This window comes from Haemaphysalis longicornis, unplaced genomic scaffold, assembly GCF_048455015.1.
Source record: "Haemaphysalis longicornis isolate Haplotype H1 unplaced genomic scaffold, Haemaphysalis longicornis Haplotype H1 scaffold_1, whole genome shotgun sequence".
NCBI classification, from domain to species: Eukaryota; Metazoa; Arthropoda; class Arachnida; order Ixodida; family Ixodidae; genus Haemaphysalis; species Haemaphysalis longicornis.
In genome coordinates, this window is record NW_027526203.1 from 302,329,134 (window position 1) to 302,346,673 (window position 17,540).

At 43.5% G+C, this 17,540-nt stretch overlaps 1 protein-coding gene across 1 annotated transcript; it reads left to right on the top strand.

The window, feature by feature from the left end:
• The first annotated feature begins 66 nt into the window (after positions 1 to 66).
• LOC144149487 (inositol polyphosphate multikinase-like) lies at positions 67 to 15,620 on the top strand. The gene is made up of 5 exons (XM_077681080.1): positions 67 to 336; positions 3,215 to 3,400; positions 3,885 to 4,060; positions 5,880 to 5,961; positions 12,832 to 15,620. Exons 1-5 carry the CDS (start codon positions 246 to 248, stop codon positions 13,134 to 13,136), a joined length of 840 nt encoding a protein of 279 aa, XP_077537206.1. The 5' UTR covers positions 67 to 245; the 3' UTR covers positions 13,137 to 15,620.
• The last annotated feature ends 1,920 nt before the right edge of the window (positions 15,621 to 17,540 follow it).

The following is a 17,540-nucleotide window of genomic DNA, read 5'->3' on the forward strand; positions in this document are numbered from 1 at the left end:
TATGGTTCAACGTCTAACTTACGCAGGATGCTTGAAGCCTTGCAAGTGGTTGCAGGGTGCAATCCTCCCTGTTCTGTGAGGGTGCTGTGTTGTTTACGTAGAGGAGCTTCGCGCCATGCGTCCCGTTTGAAAACAACTTGCCCTTCTTTCGGCGAACGTTTCTGGCACGTCATTGTTATCACAAGCTGGCCGGCCTGTTTCGAAGAGGGCGGTCAAGCATTCGAAAGTGTTTTTCCAGGCTAATCATGAGCGAAGGAACTGAACTTCCCCAAGGGACGTTGTTGTTCGACTATCAAATTGCCGGTCACGTCCACGGGAACAAAAAAACCAAGTTAGGTAATTGAGATTCTGTGCCGAAATTTTGCATGCTGCTAGAGTCTTAAAATTTGGTCACTGCTTATGTTGTTCTAGGCATCAGGTGATTGTTGCTGTTGTAAACAAAAACAATACTGCCTGCTGTCATGAATGTCATTGCAGCTAGAGCCTATGTATGAAAAAACATCATGCGCCCTGGTTTGTTTTCATTGCATTTATGTGTTGCCTAGCGTCTTCTTATAAAAACCGCAGTTGAAATGTACATTGTACTTTGTACTGTTCAACTATGTCTTGACGGTGCACTGCTGGTCGCGCAAGTTTTAAGAAGCGCAACGTTCGGGCACTTGCCATGGTTTATTACATCGCCGCCTTCGTTTGATGGCTTGCACTATTCACAGAAGAATGGCTGTTGGCGAATTTATTGCGGCTTATTTCCTGCGGTGCTTCCGTCCGTTCATATGCGATGATTTCATTTGATTCTTAGTTTGCACATTCATGCAAGTCCACATGCAAATATAGTAATCCCTCGTTAACTCGAAGTCGCAAATTCTGCTGAAAATTTCGAGATGAGCGGAGTGCACGCGAGTTTCGAGTTAAGCGAAATGGCGAAAATTTGTGTCCAGGTCACTGAAATAAGAGCTAGTGCTGGTAACAAAAGCTCCACTGCCCAAGGGAGCTTTCGTGATAAAGACAAAATATTCGCTGGAAAAACTAATTGTTATTATTGCGTAAGAAATAACTGCGTGATGCTCGCCTGTTTCGCATGCACATCTGATCCCAGAAAAGCGTTCTCGAACTGCTCAACGCACGCTATATTCTACCTTGCTGCGAAGCAGGTGCAGCATGTTTCTTGTTTGTGCCATTGTGGGCACTTCTGGAAGCCCATCATAGTCCGCATGATCAGCTGTGTCATCCACAGCTAATTTCAAGATATCCATGGTCCCCCGAAAAAACGTTTCGAGATAGAGGGGGGCACGTACATAGAAACTATGGGAGATATATGCGTGATGAGAAAAAGTTTCAACTTAACCGATATTACAAGATATCCGAGTTTGAGTTAACGAGGAGGGATTACTGTACTTGTGTGGTCAAAACTAATTTCTTCAATCAGCCTCTTTCGCATCAAATCACCCGTAACTCGGTGCTTATAATGCTAAAGCTGTTCTGTTTAAAAATTTATCACAAATTAGCCTACAAAATTAACGGAGTTTGTATCCTGGCTTAGGTTGTTGCTGTAGAACGAGTTGATACGGAGACTGTTGTCATCAGTTTCATTTTCGTGGACTGTCGGGGACATTTGTTTTCACTGGTAGAGTGAAGCATAGCAGCAGTGCCAGTTATTTACGTAGAGCCTAGACTTTTGGCGCAGAACTGAGACTTGGGTGCCAATGTATTTTGGTGTGAGCGCAATGGTCATCGTACCTAAAAAGGCACCACGTGTATTTTAGTGCTGCGTTATTGACATGAAAATAAAGTGGAGTTGAAAATGCATTGCAGTTTCCTGCATGATAGTGTACTTACGATAGTTCTTTTTGGAGTTTTAGAAGCACCGTTAATAGTGGGTGCTCGTGTGCGGATAGACACCTGACAATTTTGGTGTGAGTAGGTGACAACCACATTACCTTTCTTTTTTAAAACTCGGTGTACAAAGCTCGAGAATTAAACTTTAACCATTTAGAACCCTCTAAGTAGGCTGCCTGCACTTTGGCACACACAACTGCTTAATGCCAGGAGCGTCCACCCACCCTTAATCCCTCCACCTTTCCACTAGGAAGCACTTTTGATAGTTTGTGGTGATGCAGTGGTCATGCGCCATCTTAGTAATTTTGCTGTTGGGCTGGTTGATCATTCATTGTCTAACTTTGGTGGGGCGTAAAGCATTGACACCCAGATAGACAATGCAGATGGAATGAGCACTTGTCCTGTCTAAAGTTGAACATGTGCCTTCAACCAGCTCAAGTTCAAAATGCATTAGGAAACATGAAAAAATGGCGCTAAAAAACGAGACAAACCTGAGAAAATGCATGTCTCTCCCCCTGTTCCTGTAGTTCTTTAGCGCTGTTCTTTTCTAGTGGCATCATGCACCAACTGGCCCATCTTAGTTAGCCTGCATTAAGAAACGTCCACAAATCATTTGCCTTGCCTTCTCAAAACTTCAGTCATTATGACAGCTTCACGTACGTTGTGCTCGTTCATGCTATGTTTTTACTGAAATTGCCCGAGAAAACTATTTCAGTGGACCAATAAGGCTGTATAACAGACGAAGCCTTTACACTTAAATATTTATAGTGTGATTATCTTGTAATGAACTGTCTTGTGTGTCAGGCTGACATTATTAAAGGACTGACTGAAGCTACTGACCCTGTTGCCTTGTGCTGGATGAAATTGACCTAAAATATTGGTGCTCAACATGTCTTTATACATCATTTTAGAGTGGGGTTAGGAAATACCTTGGCAGCACCGGGCAATGACTGGTATATACGAGTAATGTAATGTGCCGTGATGAGTGGGATATTTAAAATTGTGCTTGTAACTAGCAAACATTTCTGAAAGGTCTTGCCTATTTGTGGCCAAGATACAGTTAACAGTTATGAATGTACTGCAAGAAGTGAAATCTGTTGCTAAGTAAAAATTTATTTCTCCAATCCGTATTCTCTATTCCACAACGGTCTTGTATTTGGTGTATGGGCATTTTTTAACAAACTTCCCATTATAATAATGTTTTGTGCAACATGGTACTCAGTTCACTTTGTTTTTGTTAAAGATCCCCAGGTGGTCAAAATTAATCTGGAGCCCTCCACTACGGTGTGCCTCATCGCCTGTGAAGTGTCGGCGCGTTAAACCCCACAATCAATCAATCAATCAATCAATCACTTTGTTTTTGTGCTATCGCTTGTAGGCCTTCTAAAGCATGAAGATGGGTCCATCCTGAAGCCCTTGCTGAGCAGCGATGAGCGCACACTGCGGGAGCGGAAATTCTATGAACAAGTCTTCAACTCTGAAGAAAGCGTGCCAGAGCTCGTGACCCTGAGGGCTTTCCTGCCAAAGTACCTGGGAACCTGGAAGACGAGTTTCCATGGCCAAGGCATGAGTGCATCGCTGAATTTCTCCGTTTGCCTGGCAGAACCATGGTCACTGTTGTAAACAGCAGAACACGGGAGTGCATGCCAATTACTATAGTGGTCAGGGTTTGTAGTAAAGTGCTGCAGATAGCTGGGGGTACAGGATGCGGAGTATTAGACACTGCAGAAATTTTCGGAAAGAAAAGAGCAGTTGCAAAGTTTCTGCTTGCATTTCCAGTCGTGTTGCCTTCCTTATACAAATTTCAGAGTGCAGCTTTTCAAGTACAGATGAAATATCTACGATTAATGCACTGCCTAACGAACAGTCATTTCACTACAATAATACTGAAATTGGATAATTAGCAGCAAAATAAAATTTCCAGGTTGTAATATAAAGCCCACCCTCATTCAGACAGCTCACGTTTGGTGACTCCGTTGGGTGCTTTGTGCTTGGTCACTTGTCTTCTTGCTGGCTGCTGCTCTCATAGATGTGTGCCTTCTTGGCAGAAGTGGAGTATCTGCGTCTGGCCGACCTGACCCACGGATTCCGGAGGCCCAGTGTCATGGACATCAAGATTGGCGCCCAAACCTACGATCCCCTGGCATGCGCTGAGAAAGTGGCCCTGGAAAAAGCCAAGTACCCCTGGGGCCAGGAGCTCGGCTTCCGTATTCTGGGAATGCGGGTGAGGCGCTCGACAACTCGCTCCTCCACTTGTGCATTTCTCGGTGAAATGCCAACATCTCAAAGTGGGCAAGACAGCGCAAAAAAAGGCAAAGACACAGAGAGATACACGACAGGGACTGTGCTGATCTCTCTGTGTCCTTGTCCTTTTTTTTTTTGCGCTTTTTTGCTATATTATGTACCAACACGCCCAGTTTTCCATGTTAATCAATCTCGAAGTGGGTTGGCCTATATGGGTGGATCGCAGTGCCATCCAAGAATGCAAATTTAACACTCGCAGCCTCAGCAGTTGCGCATAATGCACGAAATGCCAGAAATGTGAAAAATTGGCCTCGCCGCATACATTTTTCTAGATCCCTATTTATGACATCGCAAATCATGAACTGTGAAATGGCATTTCTATAGCTGTATGAGCATCTTTTTCTAAAGGCAACACTAAGACAACTGCCTGAAAATGCATTCTCCCAAGGGCTCATGGCATCACTGTTGGAAAACTAAATAAAGTTTATTCTCTCTCTCTATCTCTCTCTCCCTCTCGAAGCATTGAAGTCCATCCCGCTCCTGAGCAAGGTGACCTGCCATTGCCTTTTAAATGGGCAGAGAAAACTCGTCAGTGGTGCTTCACAGTACGCTGGAATCTTACCTAGTGAGAGTGTCGTGCAATTTCTTTTTTTTTCTTCGAGTAGGTATCAGTTTCAATAACCACACACACAAGTGTTCAGATGCACTCACACACGTGCACACAAAAAATACAAACAGAATAAATATAGAAACGAGCTACTGTATGTACTCCAGGGAATTCCCATTCTCTAAATCAACTTGTCCTCTAAATCAACTTGTAGCTCAGCTCAGTCTTAGTGCTTTTCTTGGAGGGTTTCCATAAGCTAGGTGCAGCACTGTGGAGGCTACATTGTTGTCAACAGTGTGCCCCCTGAGGGTGCCTAACCCACCGTGAAGGAAGCAACAAAAGGTGCCGGGGCCTTGCGGTTCCACTTGCCGAGAGGGGAGAAGGGAATGTCCTTTCAGGACCCCCTTCACGGCAAGTTAGGCGCCCTCAGGGGGCGCACTGTTGACAACAATGTAGCCTCCACAGTGCTGCACCTAGCTTGTGGTATGAACTATAGTGTGTTTGATGAAATTAAATGGAATGAATATTCGGCATGACGACATCATTACTCACACTAACAAAAACCATTTTATATTTTGTAGGATGTGTTGTTACATGACTGTTGTTTGCATAAATGTAATGAAGCTTTATGTTACTACTTTACAAGTACTAGCAGCGAAGCAGGACTCTTATCACTAGCATATAAAAATTACAGCTCTATATAAGTTTAAGTGCATTTCCATAAACACAATTAATTGGTATCCTGCATAAGCCTTTATTTATGCCTGCAGTTGCCCCCCTTAAAAGGCAGGCATCCCCACATTCCTACTTGCCGAACTTCTCACTATTCCAACCTTGGAATTGGTCCTTTCTGGATTTTCATAATCCTTGCGTTAAGTGTACACACACACCTGGCACTCCCTATTAGCAGTGGACAAGGTGCATCAAGTGCAGCTATTGAAGCTTGGAAGGGGAAATGGGCTGTTGGAACACAGGTAACAAAAAGATAAGCCGCAAAACCTTTCAGGTTTGCTACATTACTCATTCAACTACTCTTCCACAATGCCTAGGAACTCGTGTTTTGTCTGCATGGCCCCTTTAACAGTCTGTCGTTGTTGATACGTAGGCCTGCACTGCAGCCCCCTAAGTCCCCTACTTGGTTGGGTGGTTCTAGAGTAAGTCCCAAATTTTTCTTTTATGGTGTTTCTTGTAGGTCTTTGACAAACATCAGCAGAAATACCACATCTATGGGAAGGATTATGGTCTCAAGCAGACTCCTGACACTGTGCATGAAGGTGAGTTGTGGTGTGAATTTGTTGACTATGAATATGCAGTGCCCAGACAGCCTGAGGGAAAAGCAATCTCTTGTGCATGTTTTAGTTTGTTTACAAAATTCACAAGCTGTGCTTGTAATCTTTTTTGTAGCCAGAAATACTTTTCAAGTTTGAATAAATTATTTGAAAGCTCTCCGTATGTTCTGAATAATTGAAAGATCAAAAACATGGAGAAGAGCGGAACTAGCTCGCAAAAACAAACACTGTTAGCACTTGAAAATTGTTCAAAAGAAAATTGAAGTCGAATTTCAAATAATAATATTAAACATAAAGGAAAACAAAATGGGCATTTGCCACAAATTAGCTATGACAATGTGCCAGAGGTGCATATATGAGCTAACATATTTTTGCAATTTGTGTATCTAAAAAAAGGTTAAATGGTTATGAGTGTAATTGTTATTGAACAGGTTTAACATTCATGAGTGTAAATTTCTGGGCAAGGTAGTATATTGCAATGTGGAACACATGATGTGGTGTCTCTTCTTGATGGTGTCATTCACCTGCTATGACGTTGAGCAACTTTAAGAAAGCAGCTACAATGTAGTACCAAAAGTTTGCTAGGTTTGCATGCCTATTCACGCTGCTCTGTTTTTTTTTGTAACTCAGATGCCATAATTTAATGCTTTTAGCATTAGACTTCTGTTTTTGGAGTTCTTTTTTGGTCTCACATATGGAGCTTCTCCTTTTTGATATGTAGAATCTCCCAGGTCTCAGTATACATTAGGTCTTGAGCTTGATGCAAAAAGAAATGCATGTTCCCTTTTTTTGCAGTGCCAGGGCAAATGTAACAGTGGCACAGTACACAGTACGATGTGTTGTGCATAGCACTGTGCTGGTGTTGCATGTATTGACTTCATATATGAATATTTTGTCTTGATGGCCAGAACACTACCACGCATAATTTACAATTTATGAGGATCCATCAATGTGCATGGTTGACGGTGAAGAGCATGGGTGGTGGCCAGTTGCCTGTGCAGCACAAGTGCCAGTGTCTTCTTGGTCGCAGCCAAACTGCCCATATCTGCTCCCAGTTATGCGGGCAGAATTCTCGTCATATCTTTGCTCAGCCATGGTCTTGGGAGCACAAAAGGGTGGCTCTGGGTTAAGGAGTTGTTTTGCACTTAAATTTTGTGTGTAATAAGTGGTTACTCTCGTAGAGATAGCCTCAAGAATGCACCGTCTATGAACCGGCTGTTCTGGAAGCGTGGTAAATACATTGGTGGTTCATAAAGTCCATATTATTGCCAAAAAAACAACAGTTACGTAATTAGACTTGAGTGCGAGTTTGATCTTGCTCTACGTATCCCCACCTTCAATAAAAAGGCCACGCACTGTTGCTGCCGACGGATTAGCTGCCGCGAACCATTGCTGTAGCACTCCTCATGCTGAGGATTCAGGTAGAGCTCCACTTGAGAAATCACTTTCTCATCTTGCTGGGTCTTGTTTGACCACGTTGAAATCTTTCATACCATTTTACTGCGGTGTCGTAAGCTCGGGCACTGTCACTGTACACTGCCACATGCTCAGCATGCTTGGCATGATTCTTCTTGGCATCATGTCCCTTCAAATGAATCAGAAAACTGGTCACTCCTTATGCTTCAACTTTGCCGGTAGACGCTGCCATCTTTGTTTTGATGCCCTTGCGCTGTTCCACGGTACTACATACCTAAAACAATTTTTATATTTCATTAAAATTGGAGGGACGTTCTTGACAGGAGGGTCTTGTGCCTGTTCCAGATTTATGGTACCAATAATGTGAGCTTCATCAGCACCCCTCGTAACAAAGCCACGCAAATTTAAATTTTTGCTTAGTTCCTCTCTCTTGGTCTGGCACATGTCTCTAGTAGTATCAAAGACCTCCAAGGCTTTTCTGGTGGCAAAAGTCTCGCCAAATATTTGTTTTGGGACCACTGCTGCTGCGAGGGGTGCCACTGGATATTGACAAATATCGAACGACCACCACAAAAAAAAAAAAAAAAAAAAAGAAAGAAAAAAGAAAAGAAAAAAATCCAGCGCAGACGAGGTTTGGGCTGAGGTGCACTCGGCAAGCACTCCCAAATAATGAATAGTAGGTTGTCTCTGTCACTAAAAAGAATAGTAAATGTACAACCAATGCATACTGCCAGTGATGATGTTTGGGGCAGAAACTACTCGAAAAAAAACTCAGGTCGGCGCGGCCTTCCATGGAACAAAGGATGATAGTTGTAACACTTAGGGGAATGAAAACGAGTGTCCTGAATCAGGAAACAGACTCAGGTGGCAGTTATTGTAGTTCACATTAAGAAAAAAAAAGAGTTGCGCTGGCCATGTACTTGGTGAAACAACAATCACTGGACCACCAGAGTAACAGCGTAGCTGCCAAGAGATGGGACTGAAGTAGGGGAAGACTGTTTACTCACGGAGGGAGGAATTTTCAAAATTCGGGAGCGAAGAATCGACTTGGGCAGCGTAGGACAGGAGAGGGTGGAGGTCAGTGGGAGAGGCCTTCATCCTGCAGTGCACTTAGATAGGATAGGCTGGTGTTTATGATGATAACCTTACTACTGCATGCGTCGTACCTTAGCCCGGCTGTTCTGCTCGAAATAAGACATGGATACGAAAAGTTGGCCAAGTATATGCTTTTACGTCTTTGCAAATGACATTGAAAGACAATAGCGTTTTTGCTGCTGTAGTCATGTAATGTCCCTCTTCCCCTCCCTCCTCCCATTCACGTCCGGCAGGAGGGAGGGGAAGAGGGACATTACATGACTCCTTCCGTTCATGTCCACCTGCCGCGGTGGCTCAGTGGCTATGGCATTGTGCTGCTGAGCACGAGGACGCGGGTTTGATTTGCGGCCGCGGCGGCCGCTTTTCTGATGGAGGCGAAAGGCAAAAATGCCCGTGTGTACAAGATTTCGGTGCACGATGAAGATCTCCAGGTGGTCAAAATTAATCCACAGCCCTCCACTACGGCGTGCCTCATCGCCTGCATTGTGTGTGTTAAAACCCTACAATCAATCAATCAATCCCATTCACGTCCCCTTTTTACTCTCCCCCCCCCCCCCCCCCCTTTCTCAATCATACCTTTTCCTCCTTTCTTCCCCTGCACTCCCACTTTTCCTTCCATTACTTCTTGTACTGCACTATCTTCTGTTTTCCTCCTCACATTCTTCTCTGCTTCATGCCCTTCCTCTTTTACCCAGCCCTCCCAAGCCTAACTTCCCCCTTCCCTATTTCCCACCTTATCAAGACCCCTTCCTGCACTTCCTGATGTCCTCCATCTGCCCCCTAGCACTCCTCTCCCTTGCACACTACTCATCTCTTCCTCCTCATTTTCCCTCACCCCTTCTCATTATCCTTTCTGCTTCCTCCTATCCTTCCCCGTCTTCTCCTTTCTTTCCTCACCATCTATCTCCTCCGTTCATTACTGTTTGTCCTTTTCCCTTTGCCTGAATCCTGCAGAGTGCCCATTTAGGCATCTTCCCGACCGCCCATCTTCAGCAGACAGGACATGGGTCACTTCAAATAAAGTTTTATCTCTCTCTCTATTCCTCCTCACATTACTGCCACCTTTGCCCATTCTACCTCTGCCTCCTTACTCCCCCTCATATTTACCAATTCCCACTCATCCTCCACTGCACCATTCCCCTCCCTATCCCCCACCCCCTTATGCTCCACTTCCCATTACATTATTTCTTCTCCCTGCTCTCTCTCTCTCTCCTAGTCCAAATCTTCCCTTCCCCTTCTCCATCCACTCCACCTGTTCTCCTGTCTCTCTCTTCCCATTTCCATCAACATCATCTGTTTTCCTTCCCCTTCTTCCTTCTGTCCCTCCCCCTCATATTTTCCTTTCCCCACTCACTCTCGTGGAGGGATTGTGAATGGGAAAAGAAGATGGAGGAATGCGACTATCTAGTAGTCTACTAGCGAACAGGCTCGCTAAAACATGCTGGCCGACTCGTACCAGAATTTTCATGTTTAGGTAGCCCGAAAAAGACTACCGTCTTTAAAAAAAAAGAAAAGAAAGTAAGAGCCCTTCCACTGTGTGATGAGGGAAGTCCAGCGAAGCTGGCGCTCTGGTGGGATTTGCTATGTTGGGGTGTAGCTATATTGGGGATTTGCTATGTTGAATTATAAGGACAGTGGCGCGATCTATACACCATAGATACACCAAGGTACACCATACACCATACACCATAGATACACCATACACCATAGATACAAGATACACCATAGATACATCTATACACCAAGGACACACATGATTGGCGGGTAGAGACAAGGACGTTTCAGTATTTCATTATAGCTCTGCTACGCCAATCACCGTGCAGTCTCTAGTGAGCCACACGGGTGGCTGCCAAAGAGCTTGTGCTATTGCACTATGCCAGGGGGGAAAGAGGCGCCGCGCGTGGCAGCGTATACGCGACTTCAGAAAGACACAGTGGAGAGGAATATAAAGTGGGGCTGTAACTATACTTTCTCCATGGGTGGCCGTGCTTTATTGCGCAATACACAATATGGGAGACCAAACTTACACCGATTCCCCTTAAACTCGATTGATTATGAGGTTTAACGTGCCAATGCTACACAGGTGATGAGGCGCGCCGTAGTGGAGGGCTCTGGATTAATTTTGACTGGGATCTTTAACGTGCGCTGAAATCTCTAACATACAGGTGTTTTTGCTTTTCGCCTCCATCAGAAAAGCAGCCGCCGCGGCCGGGAATCAAACCCACGTCCTTGGGCTCAGCAGCACAACGCCATAGGCCCTGAGCCACCACGGTTGGTCGGCTTCGGAGTGTTATATCAGACCTTCAAAATAATGGTCAGACCTTGGTGTGCACGTGAGTTCTTAATGTTGGTAAGCTAACCGCTTTCATGAACTGCTATACGGTAGAAGCAATCAGGGTTAATTACGCAAACGGAGTTTCTCATCATTGGTTTGTTCCCGCAAACCCCTTAAACTTACTCCCCTTAAATTCATCTTCACCTCTAAACACAATTGCATTGCTGGTAAGGCATTTTTTAGGGCTGTATAAACCATCTTATACGAAAATATGGAGGCCCTAGGACCTTGCTTTATTTTTAGTGAATTTTATTCCTTACGCTGAAAATTGGTGATCTACGCCCAGTCTGTCGCCGGAGACGATCTGCTGGATCCTAGCCATAGACAGCTTCTCTTTAAAAACATAGGTAGCTTGATCCAGGTGCCGCTATGTTCATGCAGCTAGTACACCAAGAATTGGAATGGCCCTCGTGTTGCAGGCACCTCTTCGGGAAAGAGGGAGGCATTTTCGTGCTGTGTGAAAAGAATTGTCAGCGGTGCTAAGTGGACCAATTTCCTCAGACTCCTTCCGTCTCTACTTTTTTAGCGCCTTCTTTGGTCCCGAAGTATGCACATGCCACTGCAATTTCTGCCCACCGTGGTTTTGTGACGTTCTTTTTTTAAAAAGCGGTACTTACTTTCTGGGGCACAAAAGTCTCTGGAGTTATTCTAGAAATTGTTCCCCCAATTGTCCTGCCTGTGGCACACGCTCCACTGTACCCCACTCCATGTGGGGCTGCCCTAAAGACCCTTTCCCTCTAATTTCCTCTGACGAGCAGTGGGAGGGGGCACTGGGTAGCCCTCGTGGATAGGGCTACGCTAGTCGCCGCCAGGCTGGAGCCTGCGGCCACCCCGACCCCTTAAACCTACTGCAAATAATAAAGTTTTCTCTCTCTCTCTCTCTCTCTCTAGAAATTGTAGAACAGTCTTATTTTATTATTATTTTCTAAGCAAAATCTTTCGAAATTTTCATTCAGGGTGTCTTTTTACATGTTGAAAACAAATACAGTCTAGTCCACTTATAACAATATCCAAGTGCCAAGGAAATCGCATCGTTATAACCGATAATTGTTATAAGCGGGTTGTGGAATAAAAAGACGAACAGAGCTCAAAACATTCTATTCGCATGCCAGCAAGGTCGTACTACTACTAATTTGCGGAAAAGAAGCCACAGTCGGTCACCTTTGTTTGCCACGTGAGAAGCTAGTGCGAATCTTTTCCAAGAGCATCTATAGGTGCTTCACCTAGCTGAGGAAAATTTCCTTGGCGGAAACAAAGTCCCCAAGGGACTGTGTTATGCACTGGGCCTCCTACGAAGACACTGCCTGAGTAGGCTGCGCAACCGCGTCATTAGAGTCATCACTGTTGCACTTTTAATGCACAATATAAGCGGATTCAATCGTTCTATCCGATATCGCGACACTCAAGCATTGTAATAAGTGGTTTATTTTACCATAGAAAGAATACAAAAGTTGACGGTGCCATAGCTGTTCATCGTTATATCCGATGTATTGTTATAAACGGTATCGTTATAAGTGGACTCGACTGTATAGCATCAGTTTGTCTATGTAGCACAAGATTGAAGTTATGTAATACGTTGTTGCATCATTCTGCCCAAAGTTTTTATTTGTTGTGCTCTATGTTTATAAGAACCAGAAAGTGCAACCATACTATAGCTGTAATTTTTGCTTTATCATTGCAAAAATTAGGCTCATATGAAATTTTGTTATGAAGTGGTAATATTTCAGTCAAATAAATTACGAAATATTCTCTACTTGTGGCAGTAAGTGTTGTATTTAAATAGCCTTATTGCCCTATTTATTCCCCTCTCGATGCCTGTTTTTCGCATCAGTGTTGGCAGCTTGTTTCAACCACTCTGAGCTCTAGTTCACTCTAGCCAAGCACACAGTGCTTCCGTTGAGTCTTGCTTGTAGTGCATTGTGCAGTGTCAGTCGTAGGCTTCGCTGTTAGCTTTGTTTACGCCGCCTAAGTTGCCTTGGCTAACAGTGAAACGAATCTGTGTTTTGCAGCCTTCCGGACGTTTCTGGGCATGACACATGAACATCCAGGCGCCCCACCATACCTGATGGAGCTACTAGCCGAGCTTGAACAGATTCAACAGTGGTTTGAGACTCAGCGTCTGTTGGCCTTTTACTCGAGTTCCCTCTTGATAGTGTACGAGTCTCAGCCTGACAGATCGAGCAGCCGAGCAGATCACTGCATTGCGAAAATGATTGATTTTGCCCATGTCTTTCCAACGCCCGAGCGTGACGAAAACTACCTGTTTGGGATTTGTAACCTTATTCGAGCTCTGCGAGAGATTGCAGAACTGTGATGGCACAGCACCAAGACTAAGTCTGTGTGAAAACCATGTTGCTTTCAGCCAGCTGTGGGTCTTAGTCATTAAAATAAGGCCTATTTTGATATGCAAGATCAATTTACTGTGATCAAAGTTGGCCATTTATAATGGACATGCCAAAGTGCAGAGCTTATAAACAACTAAGTATTGTGATAAGATGTATTCTTTTGGGCAGCTCTATTTCACGTTTGTGGGTTTGGGTAACTGCCGCAGCGCGCGTTTGAAGCGTTTATATATCTTTACTGAAAAACAGTAGCTACTGCGGAGCCAGGCTCGGCAAGAACGTTAAAAAGGAACTGCAGTTAGCCCCACTTGCAGTGAGCCTGATTGTTACTGTGCATCTGTTTGGTATGACTGACTTTCGCGATAAGTGGACTGCATTTACCGCAACGCATAACTGTGAGGTTGTGCTTTCATAATAATCAAGTGTTCATTATAGGCACACGTATATTATAAACAAGCTTCGTCATATGCTGCTTCTGTCAACATTTTCAGTGCAGCTTGTCGTCTGGACGGTATCGGAGCTAAAATATTTTCACGTTGTTGGGAGCAAATGAAAAGCGCGGCACACTCCAACTAAATAAGCTAGTTAATTTAATGTGGTCTGTTGCACAATTATGCAAAAATGTGTCCACCTTTAGCTGGTGTTTTTTTAAGTGTGTTCTTGTTTTTAAAGTTTAATTCCTCTTTTCTTTTAATTACGGTATCATGCTGCATATATTCTTCAGCTCATGATGCATTATTACCAGATGAGACAATACCAAATAATTATTACTTTTTACTATATTTTGGAGTTTTTGAGAGTGTCTTTTGAAGTTTGTATTGTGCACTGAGTTCTTTTTGCTTTAAGCGTTCAGTTCTTAATTCTCAAGATTCTTAGTTTTATTCATTTGATGACCAACTTCAGTGGCGTTCTTCAGTGCACCCCCGAGCAGCAAAATGCATTGCTGGACTTTTAGCGCAGCTGAGCAATGCGTCGTGTTTTACGATTTTTAAAAATAAATCAGTGTTGTGGTATTTGTGTCCTTGAGTGCAGCATGGGGAATCGTAAATGCCTTTTCTTTTTCTTTTTCACGTTCACACTAGATATTATTCAATGGCTTCAATGCACAATGTTAAAGGATGAACCAATCTAAGACATACATACGCTCAAGTGGCACTAGTTCAGCCATCCTCAAGCGAGCCAGCATATTGCATCATCAAAAATTCAATAAATTACAAAAAACGAATTTGTGTAGTTTTCGGCCATTATTAACAAAATGAACATTGAGTTAGCCTCCACACGACATGAACGGTGAACTTTACGACACCTCAGCGTCACATCCGGGGAAAAGGAAACTGCCCTTTTAGGTCCTCCACCCAGTGTTGTATCCACTGCATTTGGCACTGTTGCTGCATGCAGTCTATGTGCCTATCAAAAGTCGTAGAACCCTTGCAGATGACATGCTCGCGTGCCCCCGAGTTGAAGCAGTGGATAGTGGGAGAGCAGCTGTGGCAGTACTGTGCACTAGCTGCTTCCATCCCGTATGCAGATGCTACTGCCATTTCATGACACACGCTGTTCTCAAATTTTGCTCATTACAAATGTAACCCTTCACAGTTTCCTGGTCACTGAAATCGGTGTGCGTTAAGAACGAGGGTGTGTACAAATCGAGTAAATGTGGTGGCCCGAGGGACACCCCATAGTTGCATATGGCAACCAGTGAGTCGGCCATCAACAAGGTACCACTGTTTGGTTCCAGGCTGTAAGGGCCCTGCACAACACTGATGGCACGAGCCTTGGGAACTTTCTTACCTAAATAAGTTACCTTCCCAAATTTTTTAGCAATACCATACGCTCTCAATTCTAAGTACATGCCCACACTTTATTTCAAAAAGTTGAAACACGAGGTGGACGTGCTGCGAATCTAAGCATCGCCCTTCCACACTTAAAAGCATCACAGTTTTGGAAAAAAAGAGGGCACGTAGAATTAAGAAGATACATGCAGTGCTAAACAAATCTGGGAAAGCCCTTTTTTCAAACTAGTTTGTAAAGTTTTGTGCACTGGTTTTAAATTATATGTCCATTATAAGTTTTGTTTGACAACTGGGGTAAAAGTGCCAAGTTTAACACCTTCTTCTGAAAATATTAATTTTTGTTAATGCAGTCTCCATTAAAAGCTGCGCACTTGATTCACCCATCACAAAAATGGGAATTGTTGTGTGTGGTGAAATGTGCACTATAACAGCGGTGATGGCATCTTCACTGGGTGACAATTTTCTCCTGCTGAGCCCCATTTTCAAATTTGCAAAGAAGAATAAATCAGATGGGACCAAACCCGGGAAATATAGGAAGCAAGGAGCCAGTTGAAAGCCAAATTCATGCAACTTTTTTTTGCGCAGTTGCTTTGTGGGATGGCGCGAGTTGTTTTGGCGGAATTTTCTTGTGTGCCAGTCTGGGCTTTTTTTTTTTTTTTTTTTTCTTTTAAGCTCTTCCTTTTCGTTCAGATGGTCCAGTAACATTGCATAATGCATCACTATTATTGTTTTGCCGATCTGCAAATTGCTGCAAATTTCCATTGTGCAACACTGCATCATGCATCACTATTATTGCTTTGCCATTCTGCAAATAGTCTATGAGGATTATTGCTTGGCTACGTCTCCCCCTTAAATAAATAAATAATAAAAAAAAGCAGTGGCCATCGCCTTCCCAGCTGTGAAAATGGTCTTTGCTTTCATTGGAGTGCCTTCACCTGGTGCTAGCCACTGCTTTGGCTGCTGCGTCATATCGAGGATGTAGTAGTGAATCCATGTTTCAGTAGCACTCTCGCATCAATGCAAAATGTCCTACGGATTACTGCTAAGCATTGGCAAGCATTGCGCGGAAGTGTCTTTTCATGCGCGCTTTTGTTCCACTGTAAACAATCGCGGCACCCACTGCACACGCGACTTTTTCAGCTGCAATTCTTTGTGAAAGATTTTGTGCCCTCTTTCGGTTGAGATGCCTAGGGTATCCGCAGTTTCGCGCACTGTTATTCATCTGGCGTGCGTGTCTCTCAAATTTCTACCACGATGTCTTGAGTGGTTACCTCAAAATGACATCTTATTTGTGCTTCATCAGGAGTTGATGTCTGGCCACATCTAAATTCATCCATGCAAAAATAAAATCCTCAGCGCTGGTGCACAGTCCTCATAAACTTCATCTAATTCGGCTTTAATCACAGCAGCTGTCTACTTCTTCAAAAATGTTTTAGCATTGCACAGAATGCATCTCTTTCCATTTTCGTGTCGGTCTAAAATAATGCTACGTTTATCGATAATACATTGCCAGCCACAGTATCATTACAAATATAGTGGTGCTATCTCATAGAAATTTACCAGACTTATCAGACAACCCTTGTAAAACTAGGGTTGCATGTATTTTTGTTAAAACGGAAATAAAAAAACCTAAAAACATCTGCCAGTAAAATGTCAGCTGATTCAGATTTTTTTGAACACCGATTTTTCTTTTAATTACAGAGGCAAAGAAAAAAAAAAGTGAGAAAGCATGTAAGTCAGCACTACCTGAACGACTTTTAGAATACATGGAGGTGTTTAGTACTGTGATAAATTCTGCCAACCAAGCAGGCCTGTGCACACAAAAAAAAAATTGCATTTGGTTTGCTTGAATTGGCAATCGGAGTGCTGCCGCTGCATTTGTATTCAAAGTTGATGCAGTTGCAATTGTACTGGTGCTGTTCCTGAAGTTGGGCGGATCTGGAATCAATTTCAGTGGTGTGATCTCGCTGTTATCAATGAAGCCAGTTACATTAAGAGTCTCGCTGTGCTTTCACTGTTTGAGGGTTTGTGTCCACACAGTCCCCAGCTGTCAACAGTCTTGGTGGCAGGATCAGGAGTTGGTTTCTTCTATAATACAAGTGGTCAATCAAAATCCCGTTACTGTCATCAACACCAAACTTGCTAACCAAGTGACTGTCACGCCTGCGTTGAAAACATCGCCATGTGGTTAAACGAATGTGCTTGAGCTAATGTTTATGCAGGTTCATATTATAAACGTTCCACACCATTGAAATTGGCTTCAGCATTTGTGATGCCTGTTTTTGTAATGTGCATTACTTGTCTCTGTAATGTTTCTTATTCCCAATACAACAAAATGAAACACTGATATTTGGATAAGTTGGCAATCAGTGAAAATAAACTCGAACAAATGCCAAATTCTTGGCAAAGAATAAGTGCTGAGAAACATGCGATGGGTTTTACAAAAAGTATATATAAACCAAAAACACCGATCCCTTTTTGCATAACTCAAGTCATGTGGCTTGCAAGTGCAAACCAAAAAAAGTAAAAAAAAAACAACCTTGCAAACTCAACTTGTGCTTGCCTGTCCGCAACAGCAAACTA

Coding starts and splice junctions, on each gene's coding strand:
- LOC144149487 (XM_077681080.1), top strand. CDS start 246: ATGAGCGAAGGAACTGAACTTCCCCAAGGGACGTTGTTGTTCGACTAT. Junction 337..3,214: donor GAACAAAAAAACCAAGTTAG/GTAATTGAGATT, acceptor TATCGCTTGTAG/GCCTTCTAAAGCATGAAGAT. Junction 3,401..3,884: donor GACGAGTTTCCATGGCCAAG/GCATGAGTGCAT, acceptor CCTTCTTGGCAG/AAGTGGAGTATCTGCGTCTG.